The sequence below is a fragment of the Charadrius vociferus genome, unplaced genomic scaffold (assembly GCF_000708025.1).
Source record: "Charadrius vociferus isolate BGI_N301 unplaced genomic scaffold, ASM70802v2 scaffold693, whole genome shotgun sequence".
Taxonomy (NCBI): domain Eukaryota; kingdom Metazoa; phylum Chordata; class Aves; order Charadriiformes; family Charadriidae; genus Charadrius; species Charadrius vociferus.
The window spans coordinates 78,231-90,373 of NW_009647753.1; the positions used below are offsets into that span (position 1 = coordinate 78,231).

A 12,143-nucleotide genomic window follows, 5' to 3' on the forward strand; every position below is an offset into this window, starting at 1 on the left:
TTCCCTGAAGTATTTAATTTAACCATTTTATGTGGGGTTTTTTCCTGATAGAAATTACAACTACTTAAATAATAGGCAGTATGAGTTTTTAAATGTATTTTTTTTAAGATGTGTGTGAGAGAAACATGTGATTATCATTATTTTAATTTATCTTAAGGGATCCAGAAAAAAATTGGAATCCAAGCCACGTGATAGGCACTGTTGTGTCTCATATCACTGTGAAAGATCTATCCAAAGCAAAAGCCCTAGAAGTGGCGGCTGGAGGGAAACTCTATGATATTATTGTGGACACAGAGGTATGTTTATTACTTTAATACAGAACTCTGGATGTTGAGATGAGCTCGTGTGATTCAGGGTTAGTGACCATGTGCATTGTTACTGAATGCTTAAGAGGTGGTTTGGACCCATGTACATGTTTAAATTAGGTCAAGAGTCATGCATAGTTACTGGCAGCAATATATTCCTCTTGCAATACCCTATTGTCTTACTTTACAAAATGGCTTATTGTTCAGGTATGCTTTGTAACTTTTCTTGTTTGAGGTTACTGCCAAAAAGCTTTTAGAAAAAGGTGAACTAAAGCGTCGATACACCTTCATTCCACTGAACAAAATTTCAGCCAGGTGTCTTGGACAAAACACGGTCAAGTTGGCTCAGACCTTGGTATGTAAATAAATACACTATTTACGCTGTTTTGCTTGCGTAGCTTTTAATTTTGTTTCTTTGCTAAAAACACGGGCTTCTTGATGGTTATACTAATAGTAATTTCTATAGGGTCTGAGGGTATCTTGATTTTAGTTTTTTCCTTTGTATCCTTTCAGCTATATGATGTTTAAATGGATATGAATTATTCCACTTTTAACTGAAATTGTTTTAAAACGTAGCGATGTTTTTAGAAAGTGTTTTTATCAAAAGAAGACAGAAATAAAATTTGAAAATTCTTACAACTTAAGGCATACTAATTGCATTTCATTTGATTTCTAGGCTGGTCATGATAACTTGGATTTAGCCCTTTCTCTAGTTCAATATGAACCTCAGCTGCTGAAAGTAATGGAATATGTCTTTGGAACAACACTGATCTGTAATAACATGGATAATGCTAAGAAAGTGGCATTTGACAGAAGGATAATGACGAGAAGCGTTACACTTGATGGAGATATGTTTGACCCCCAGGGCACTCTGCATGGAGGCAATTGCTGGTTTTATTCATATAATAATGCTGTGTGTCTGTTGATTTTTAGACTGCTCTGCATGTTTTTTACAAAAATGAACAGTAACCTTTTGGTTTACACTCATACTGGGGATAATATAATCTCTTTTAGCAAAGATTCGTCAGTCTTGATCTGAAATAAAATTGATTAGACTAAGCAAAAACTAATGGCAAACTTTTGTCATAAAGTAGTTTAGATTTTAAATACTTAAATTTTATTTGGCTATATAATCCTCTTGGGAGGAGAAATGCTTGGAATTCAAGCACTTTTTGAAGTAATTCATAATTTGAGGTATTTTCATGAATTGGGAGAAGTTAGTTATTTCACAAGAAATGCATGTGTTGTATTCAAAGTCTGCAGAACTAAATTCTGTAACAGATGAGGCAGTCTTTTTCCACTACTGTAACTTTAACTTAGCTGTCTTTCTGGTTTCTAACTAAAACAGATTGTCAACTTGCATCTTTATTAACATTTAGAATTTGCTGTTTGCCAGTGGTGAATCCATTAGTCTAATTCCAATTAGTTTGACTTCAATTTTTTTTTTTCACTGAACAGGTGCATCCTCACAGACTACACTGATGTTGTGTAAACTTCAAGAAATGAAAGACATTGAAGTAGAACTCAAGGCAAAGAATTCTGAACTGGAGGCTGTAGAGAATGAGCTGGCATGTTTGAAGAACGTTGCTGAAAAGTAAGGTTTGCTCTATTGTTTCTTTTATATGACTGAGTAAATATAATATAAAGAAGTATTTTTGGAGAGCATAGGAGCTGTTGACAATGTAATATGCAGAAGTTACTCCCTTCCTCCCTCTCCCTCCCAATTTAATTTTTAAGGACAGCAATCAACAAGCAAATCTAGTTTTTAGGTAACACATGCAAGAAAACTTTATTTTGGGTAATACTGGAAAAGAACCTGGCATACAATGTGAAATCACTTGAAGTTTACCAAAGTTTCATGAAGTCAGCTGAAGAATCGATCTGTTCCAGCCATATTTTGTAACATCCATGCAGAATTTCAGTTTGTGATAGCTCTTATTTTTCTCCCAAGAAAATACAAAGTTCCTAAAGGGGGATTGCTGAGTGATACAGTTGTAAGGATTTAAATTGAATAATTTTAGATTTATTTGATTTTCAGCTACTCAGTTACTGAAGATCTTTTTAAAAGATGGAATATAAAAATATGTTTAGTCTGTTCTGCAAAAATCCCATGAGGAGGTAGTAGCGTGTAATATGCTATCTACCAGCTGGTTTTATTTTTCAAACCGTTTGGGGTTGTAATAGACTTCTAGAAATGCAGGAAATGAGTTTTGCTTTTAGATATTTTTTCTTTTATGCTTCAGCCTATGTCACTGAATGCCAGTTGGAAAAACATGAGCTCTGAATTGTTGCCAAATTCCATGTGTTGCATTTGTTAGTTTTTAATATACCTTATTGAGACTACAGAGCCAGGAGTTGCACACATAATAACTTACATGCCTACAAACTTCAGAATTGTTACTAGAGTAATTACCTCAGATTTTCATACATTTAAGCTTATTTGTCCTACAGTCATCATTGTATCTTATGTTAGAATGGGAATCTAAGTATTTCTTTACTTATTTCTATATGTACTTACTTCAACTGTGAAACTGAAGTGCTGAGTACCCTTCATTGTAGCAGTGTATATCATTACTGTCTTCAAAGGTATCAGCAGCTGAAGCAGCAGTGGGAGATAAAGTCTGAGGAAGCAGAGCTGTTGCAAATCAAGGTTCAGCAAAGTGCTTATCATAAGCAAGAGGAAGAGCTGCTTGCCCTGAAGAAAACCATTGGTGACAAACGTGTTCTTAAACTTTTAACTGAAAACTAATTGCTGAGAACGAGATGGATATTTGGCTGTTTGAGCAGCAGAATCTTTGCTTAAGAAAAAATATTTTTAGCTTTGAAAATACTAGCTTTATATTTTGGAATATGTAACAAATACAGAATTACAATAGACTGCAGTAGATAGGGATTCACATAAGGTTGGTCATTCATGTACATACATTCATTACTACTCAGGTAGTAAAGATTTTATTCTTATTAAGTGTTTTATATACTTTATAATAAAAGGAGAAATGGCTTTGCAGGGAAGTTTTTAAATGGATTTAATCCCGTATTTGAGTAATCTATTTTTTTCCGAGCTGTCTGTTTTTGTAGATACTTAAGGTTAACAATATAGTTTGCCTAACAAGAAGGCATTGGAGGAAAGTACTATTTGTATAGCTAAGGAAAAATGTAAAAGGAAGCAAATGCAGCAATAAATAAAACATCTAAAGAAAGTGATGGATGGAAGTGATACATATGTAAACATAGTATTCTAGGGGTGAGGTAATATTAGGTAGCCATCTGATGGATGACTTCTTGATCATATGATTCAGCATATACTTGCCCCCCTACTCCCTGCCCCCCATGCTGTCCTAGAGTGATCATTGAAATAGTTGGCTTCAGTGACTAGCAAACATGCAACCACTTTTTTCTGTTAGAGGCAAGGAGTAATTTGTTTCAGTTGCAGTTCAGGATGTAAATTTAGAGATAAGAACCGTGACCAATCTCAGTACTGTAATTCTTAATTCAGAGGAGTGTGAAGAGACATTAAAGAAAACTGAAGAGCACCAGAAGAAAGCAGAAGATAAATACAAAGTATTAGAGAATAAAATGAAAAATGCAGAAGCAGAACGTGAAAAAGAACTAAAAGCTGCCCAGCAGACACTAGATGGCGCTAAGAAAAAAGCAGACTCTTCAAGCAAAAAAAAGAAAGAAAAGCAGCAGGTAAAACTTAACCTTTGTTGGCAATTTTCTTGGTGTTAAAAGTCGTTGCAGTAATCAGAAAGTTTGATTTCTCCTGAAGTTTTAATACTGTCAGTTTTGGAACTTAATATAGTACTCTGTAGTCACTGACATAGAAATTGCTGATGGGGTTTTTTTTGTGAGATTGCCCCCTTTCTGAACAACAGGTACTGTTAATCTTCTACAGCATTTACTACATCAAGCTGAATCCTGACTCTTTGCATTTAAGTATAATTGTAATAAATTTGGAAACATCTTTCTAGGAAGTTGAAACGTTAATTCTGGAACTTGAAGGGCTAAAACAAGAACAGGCCTCCTATAAACAACAGATGGAAGCAGCAGATAAAGCCATCAAATCCTACCAGGAGCAAGTTAATGCTATGGCAGCTGAGATGTCTAAGACAAAGGTAAAAGCGAATACTGTGTTTTGTTATCTGTGTTGATGTTACTGAAGATATGATCCTGTAAAGCTCAAATTATAATGCGTGTTTTGTTGTTTGGATTTTCTTGCCAGCACTCAATTATGTTTAGCCTAGTGTCATGGTTTAGGCCAAATAGGCTACTGGGGACCTGGGGAACCCCAGATGGGACTGACAGATGGTCCCCTCTACCTCTCTTCAAAGAGAGAGGCAGAGGAGGGAAAAAGAGATGTATAAGTTTAGAAGGAACTAAACTACTTTAATGAAATATTAATACTAAAATAAAAAGAAATAATGAAATATATACAAAACCGTATCAAGCTCCCGAGATGACAGTCACGACACCGGCTGGCACTGGGGCAGTCCCAGGCTGGACTCAGTGGTAGATGGGAACTGGATTCTGGATCTGCATTCAGGATCGGGATCGCAGGCAGACGAACAGAGTCCTCATCAGATGTTGGCCATTGAAGGAAGAGAGAGCTGACCCTTTGATCCCTCAGCCTTTATACTGAGCATGATGTAGATGGGATGGAATACTCTGTTGGTCAGTTTTGGGTCACCTGTCCTGTCCACTTCTCCCTGCAGGTGGGACCCCTCTATGTTTTTCTGCTTTCAACCCTCCAATTGGGCAAATAACAAAGTTGGTTGTCCTCGGGTGTTATAGCAGTAAGTGTAAGCAGGAGCCTCTCTGCATCCCATGGCTGGGCATCAGCTATCAACATAGGTCTTATCACTCTGAGAGAGTGAACACTGTCTGCACAATAGGCTGTTAATTTCAGTAGTTAGAAGAGGCCCAGCTAAGAAGCAAAGTTACTGAACAAAATTGGTCCTGTTTTACCTCAAACCAGGACATCTAGGTAGTTATTTTTTGGCTTCGTTCCCACATGTGAATTTTTTCTCCTTCCTTGCTGTGTCCTGCTCTTGTAACAACTATCTAACACCAGCCTTTGAAAGAAGCTAATAAATGTCTGTTTGATTTGCTTTTCAGGAATCTGTAGAGAAATCACAGAGGGAGCTGGCCAAGCAAAAGGAAGTAATTCTGTTACAGGATAAAGCAATTGAAGCCAAATCTGCAGAAGTAGAAAAATATAGAGCACAAAATAATAAATTACAGCTTAAGCTTAAAGCATTAGAACACAACATCAGCAAACATCAACAAGAGGCTGCTGATGCTGCTGCAAAGGTATTTCAGAACTGTGCTTTTCCTTGCATCTTGTGACCAAGAGTAGTTATTTCCCTTGCCACATGCAAAGTAAATAGCCTTTTTTTCTTAACAAGCACTGTCATATTTACAGCTCTTGATGTGAAGAGTTTTATCTCAGGGCGAGGGGGTGGAAATTGTAAATTTTAACAGAGTTTATCAGTATGGACTTACAGACAGTAGATCACAGTGAGAAGGTGATCAATGAGAAGAACATTCTGACTGTAGGGACAAATTAAGTAACTGATTAAAGAAGCTAATCTGGTGATTTAGTGACAATGGCTTAGTCCAAATACGGAAAAATGTGTTCCAGATAAATGGGATGGGTATATGTGAAAGCTTCCTTAAAATCTTGGTTCATCTGGAGTCTTGGAAATCACATGAAACATGGTAAAGGTACACAACTGTGCTGCATTGGGATAGAAGGATTAGTGTTGTAGAGTCATTTCAGGATTTTTTTAAAATTATTTTTCACTCACATTTTAGAAGGAAAAAAAAATAAGTCTCAGCTTATCTTCTTGTTTACAGGTGACCAAAATGCTGGAAGACTATGAGTGGATAGCTGTAGAGAAACAACTTTTTGGGCAGCCAAACACAGCTTATGACTTCAAAACTAACAATCCCGAAGAAGCAAGTCAGAAGCTGCAGAAGTTGCAGGACAAAAAAAAGGATTTGGGAAGGAACGTGAACATGAGAGCTATGAATATGATTTCTGAGACAGAGGAGAGGGTAAACATTCTGTTCTTTAACCTTGAAAAGTTGGGCAGGTTGGGTATATGGTATTATGTATAATGTGGCTTTATATTTTCATATGCTCTGTTTCTAAATACACTAAAAATAAAACTAAATCTTCATGAGATAGCAGAAAACCTTTTCTTAGATCTGTTATATTAATCTTACATTTTTGAACTATTCACTTGTGCACTAGTTTTCTAGGTTGTGCATAATCTGGACTTTGGATGGTAAAAAGAATAGTTTCGTTCCTCCCTACCCCAGTCCATCTTAAGTTGGCAGCAACAGTGTTAGGCAAGCTTTGTGGTATCCATTACAGTATTTGGGAATTACATGTTTTATCAAAGGTAGTAGATCAAAAAACTGTTCATCTTCAAGCATGGTAATTTGAAGGTGTTCCAGAGTTGTCTCAAATCTTGAGGCTATTTCAGGATTCCAGGATTGTCTCTAAAGTGTCCACTGACTGACACTTCACAGTAAGAAGTGGCTTGTTCTTTCTGTCAGCCTCCAGAAACATCCTGTCTTCTATGGAAAAAAAAGATGAAACAAGAACTTCAAGTGCAACTTTCAGAGTAATATTGGTTTTCCCTGTGCTGATTGTGGAAAATTCTAATGCATTAATTTGCAAATACTATCTTAAAACTTAAATCCTGCATGCAGCTAACTGAATGCTTTGGATTTGAATCTTGTGGTTAATGGCTATTTCACAGATACGAAAACAAATGGTAAAACTAAGATTAGCACAAAATGCATTTGAGCACTAAGTTCACTGAAATGAATCTTTTCTTCTTACTGCACCAGTACAATGAATTAATGAGGAAAAAAAGAATTGTGGAGAATGACAAGTCAAAAATTCTTGCAGCTATTGATGAGCTTGACCAGAAGAAAACTAAAGCTTTACATTTGGCTTGGAAAAAGGTATGACACTTGAAATGTAATCTTCACATTTTAGCAGAGAATCAGATTTATCTTAGATTGCTGACAGATGCTCAAGATACTGCTGACAAAACGGTAGCTTTTCATTGCAAAAACTTGTCTGGCAAAAATTAGTGAATTATATTTAAAAGCATCGTGGGTGGTGGAGTAAGTGCATTCTCACATGCATTCCTTGACCTAGGAAATCTTAATCTACAAAGTTGTGTCCCATCCAATACCCGGACATTGCTTAAGTAATCCTGGGAAGAAAAGGAGTGGGAAGGATGCCAGTGTATGCCTCTTACAAGGTGCTTATACTTTTAATAGTTCTTTAATTGGGAGAAATTAAAATTTACCTGCTTGGAAAAGCATTACACAGTTAAGAGTCAGTCCCTACAGTGGAAAAGGCTGATTAGTGTGTGTTTTAATCACTGTTGCCAGCTCCTGAGCTGGATTTCCGGAATTTAAATTTAGATGTAAATACAACAAAGATCTTTTTTTTGCTTCGATTGCTATGATTTAAGGAAAATCCAACAAAGGTGTAACACTTACTTGCAATACTGCCAAGACTGTGATTCTTCTGGGGGCAAGAGATGTTGCTACACTAGCTCAAGTTTCAGTCAAGGTGTTGATCCCTCTTATGAAGAGATCTGAGGGCCCAAGACCATGGCATCTAAGCAATATGTCCATGGTCAACAGCAACATTCCCCTGGCAAAACTAAAAATTTGCTGAAAATACCTTTTGATCAGGCAAATACCGGCTTGCACTTTTTCAAGTCCATTTGTGAGAGAAAAAGCATTATTTGCTATACAGATTATGGCTCACTGGTGTCCTGTTTCTCAACAACTTCAGCCTTTTAACCCTTTACAGATGGCTTTCACAGACTTTGTGGAAGTCTTTTTAGAGCTAGTCTAGTTTTCAACCCTAATTTGTACAGGGATTGTGATCAGATTCAAATGTGCAGATTTTAAGGAAAAAGCAAAGATGAAGAATTTCAGTCAAAGAGGACTTAACAGAGCACTGGCACAGGCTGCCCAGAGAGGTGGTGGAGTCTCCCACTCTGGAGACATTCAAAACCCGCCTGGACGCTGTCCTGTGTAATGTGCTGTAGGTGACCCTGCTCTGGCAGGGGGGTTGGACTAGATGATCTCCAGAGGTCCCTTCCAACCCTCACCCTTCTGTGATTCTGTAATAAATCTGAGGTAGGGCATAACCATTTCCCTGGCTGACAGCATAAAGAAGCCTTCTAATATTTATTTTGTTTGATCCTTCTAAAATGTTTAGTATAAGGTGTCCTCTCTCTATATATATCCCTCAGTGTTGCTTCTCTTTTCAGTACAGAGAAAATAAGAAGATTCCATATTCTGTTATTTTCTCACTATCCTGTATGTGTTAATCTTCAAGACGTAAGAAGTCATTGGGTTAAATTGGGCAAGCTGTCTAGACCACAGTGCAGCTTACCACAAAGGTTTTAGCTGTTAGTGATCTTGATTCAAAGCATGTACATACATCTTTTATGGTTGGACTTCTAGGTGAATGAAGACTTTGGTTCAATTTTCTCAACACTTCTACCAGGAGCCACTGCTATGCTAGTGGCCTCTAAAAACCAGAATGTCTTGGATGGTCTGGAGATCAGAGTTGCCTTAGGAAACACCTGGAAGGAAAACTTAACAGAACTTAGTGGAGGACAAAGGTTAGTGAACTGCGGGTTTTTTGTTTTCCATTGCAGTTGTGTATATAATTGACATATCTAGCGAATTATAGTTCAGAAGAGCAAAAAATTAATCTTTTCCCTGGTCAAGTCAGGGACTGTGTCTGCTTCCAAGCTGACTTAGTATTAAAAACATCGTTAATTCAGTGGAGCTCAAAGAGGAATCTGACTTAGAACAATGCATTACTTGGCATATGATAACAAACAAAATTTTACTCAGTGGACAAGTGATAAAAAATGAATTGAGTGGTGAGAAAACTGCATTTAACTCTAGGTAGTACTGAGGTATTGTTGAATTAAATGCTCCAGCAATCTCAAAAATCTGCATAGACAGGTTCTGCCCTGGTGTCAAAAGGTGACAGTTTTCTTGTCCAGTGATTACAGCTACTTTGTAGGGTATGTGCTTCTTTGCAACTTCTAAGGAAAAATCCAACAAATTGAAAAGTAGAAACAGAATTTAGGGAGAGGCGAGACAGAGAGACAGAACTTTCTGAAGGACAGAATGCTTCAAGAACTGTACGTTAAAAAACAGCACTGCAAAACTCAGAACTGAAAATAGGTAAAGCAACAGCATGATTTTAAGTATCATCACCCAACTAAGTTGATCTTCCAATAAAAGAAAAAGTAAGATTTGCCATTTCTGGCAGTAGGCTTCACATTTTGAAATCATAAGTTGTGGCAGAAGCTGACATTCTGTCTCTTCAGAACTTATAGCATGAATCTGCTTTTGAGAGAGGATTTTGTTACTACCAAACAATTATTTTCAAAATCCAAAGCCTCGTAAACAAAAAGGGTAGAATATAATTTTCTTGTTCTCTATATTAGATCATTGGTGGCCTTGTCCTTGATCTTATCCATGCTTCTCTTCAAACCTGCCCCAATTTACATCTTGGATGAAGTGGATGCAGCCCTTGATCTTTCTCATACCCAGAATATTGGGCAGATGCTTTATACTCATTTCAGACACTCCCAGGTATGATCTTCAAACTATTATGATCATCTGTTTATGCACTTTGTTATTTTCAGAGGCAGTCTCCCACCGAGGAGTCTAAGCTGTTCAAGGATTTTATTCCAGAGATGTGTGTGGTATATCTAAGTTGTTTCAACTGGAAGTTATGCTGATGTTAAAGCAAGTGTGAAACTTCTGAGCATTACGTTTTAACGTATGCTGTTGCTGTAGTGGCTAAAAACCAAGGAGTAATAGGGAAGAATATCCATGATATGATCAATGTCAGGCATGACCCACATCCTGAATGTTTTCTTTTTTTTTGCTAGAGTTCTTCAACGTGAGCTTTAAAAATATTTTATTTTTGACTCTGTTGAAATAAGCCAGACATTTATGGAAAGAATCCATATCACTGTGGCCTGTGTATGGAAAAAAAATCTGTAGAACTGAAGAAACTTAGTACTCTGAGTGAAAGGCAGTACCTATCTCTATTTGGTGGTAGGGCATGACCTTTCCAAGTTATTAGCGAGAGGAGGGGAACATTTGTTACCAGTATTGTAAAATAATTTGAGCAACATCTTTAGACTAGGAAAGATCCTGCATTCGTACAAAGTTTATGGCAACATTTTTTCTGGTGGTTGATGCACCACGAACGGGCATTCTGTTGTGGTCTGTATCCCAGGCCAAGTGCTGGGATATGGACAGAGCTGCACATCGCACAGCAGAAAACATCTGGCCTGTGGGTGTACGTTAACATTCTGTTGGGCTTCAGTTACGTTTAGAGTATTTTTTTAAGAATTACCACCAATATATTAGCCAAATAAGGTAAAGGGAATCCTCTTTTTAGAAGCCCTTTCCAATGTTGTTTAAAGTCTTTATTTCGATGGCAGCATTTACCTTAAGCTTTCTGGTTTGTTTTAGTTTATTGTGGTGTCCTTGAAGGATGGAATGTTTAACAACGCAAATGTCCTCTACAAGACCAGGTTTGTGGATGGTGTATCTACTGTTGCAAGATACGATCAGTTTAAAAGCAGAAATAGATCTATCTCTCAGAAATCCCAGAAAGTACGTAAGAATGACAAAAAACCTGCAGGACTGGAAAGCTTATTCAATAGCGCTTCGCTTGCAGTAGAAGTTTCTTAAGTATTCTTTGTCCCCAGTCTATAGCTGGACTATAAACTCTCTAATTCAAACTTTTCTAAAAAATGTTAGAACAAATCTTGAAATATTCCTTTACATTTTAGCTTTTAGTTCATATCTGCACCTCATTGAGAACTGAAGTTCACAGGATGCTGTTGCCTGTACTATTAGGTAAACCGGCAGCATGTATTTGTCTTGATGTCCTGCGATTTTCATCATATGTCTCTAAGCATTTACATGTAAACATACATGAACAGTAGCTCTGTAAGCTCAACGGGAGGAACTGAAGCCTTTGAACGAGGAAAATCTGATTTGACTTGCAGTGTTTACGGCATTTAGAAAACCTGTTGCAAAGTGTAACCACTGTCTTCGTCTCCTGTTGCTGAATACCAGAGAAAAGTGGCATATCAATTTTTAACCTGCTGTAATTGTTTTTAAGAAGTAAGGCAGTCGCCAACAATTTTTAACTTTTAAGCGATATTTAAACTTTTTGCAACTTGCTGCCCTAATATTTTTACCAATAAATTTTGAACTACACAGCCTGGTCTCATATGTGCTTGCCTGTCTCGGTGTTTTTCATTGAACAGTGCCTACTCAGAATTGAACACTTTTTCAGTTTTGAACTTCCCGCTGTATTTCTCAAAAGTTTGACTATTTAATTCTGTACTCTAAACGTTAGAGGTGAGAGAAAATCTTACCTCTGGCATTCGCCTTGCCAGATGATGGTTCAGCCAGTTGGTAGCTAACATCCCTAACATCCACAAAGTTTGTATTTGCTTGCTCTCCTCTGCTTAGCTGATTTTTTTTTTTTTCCTTCCTTTCATAATACCATTTAGAAAAGTAAATTTAATTGAGACTAGGGGGAGGAGGGAGGGGTGCCCATGTCAGGAATAGTTTGGAAATGTTAAGTTCTTGAACATTGTTTCATTTAACAAATTTGTCATCTCATGGCCTCATATTCCATATATATATGTATATATAGTATATACATGGCATATAATTAATGTATATGTATATATTTTTATACTTATAATATACATGATATACATACATTTATACACATTC

At 36.9% G+C, this 12,143-nt stretch overlaps 1 protein-coding gene across 1 annotated transcript in view; it reads left to right on the forward strand.

Moving 5' to 3' along the window:
• SMC2 (structural maintenance of chromosomes 2) overlaps window positions 1-11,523 on the forward strand; it is a 25,397-nt gene extending 13,874 nt beyond the window's left edge. Inside the window, exons 12-25 of the mRNA XM_009882126.1 lie at window positions 158-296; window positions 541-660; window positions 982-1,186; window positions 1,764-1,899; window positions 2,892-3,016; window positions 3,802-3,995; window positions 4,277-4,420; window positions 5,421-5,615; window positions 6,162-6,362; window positions 7,167-7,283; window positions 8,814-8,974; window positions 9,818-9,965; window positions 10,860-11,003; window positions 11,518-11,523. Coding sequence (XP_009880428.1) covers window positions 158-296; window positions 541-660; window positions 982-1,186; window positions 1,764-1,899; window positions 2,892-3,016; window positions 3,802-3,995; window positions 4,277-4,420; window positions 5,421-5,615; window positions 6,162-6,362; window positions 7,167-7,283; window positions 8,814-8,974; window positions 9,818-9,965; window positions 10,860-11,003; window positions 11,518-11,523 — 2,035 coding nt within the window. The remainder of the gene's footprint in view (window positions 1-157; window positions 297-540; window positions 661-981; window positions 1,187-1,763; window positions 1,900-2,891; window positions 3,017-3,801; window positions 3,996-4,276; window positions 4,421-5,420; window positions 5,616-6,161; window positions 6,363-7,166; window positions 7,284-8,813; window positions 8,975-9,817; window positions 9,966-10,859; window positions 11,004-11,517) is intronic.
• The last annotated feature ends 620 nt before the right edge of the window (window positions 11,524-12,143 follow it).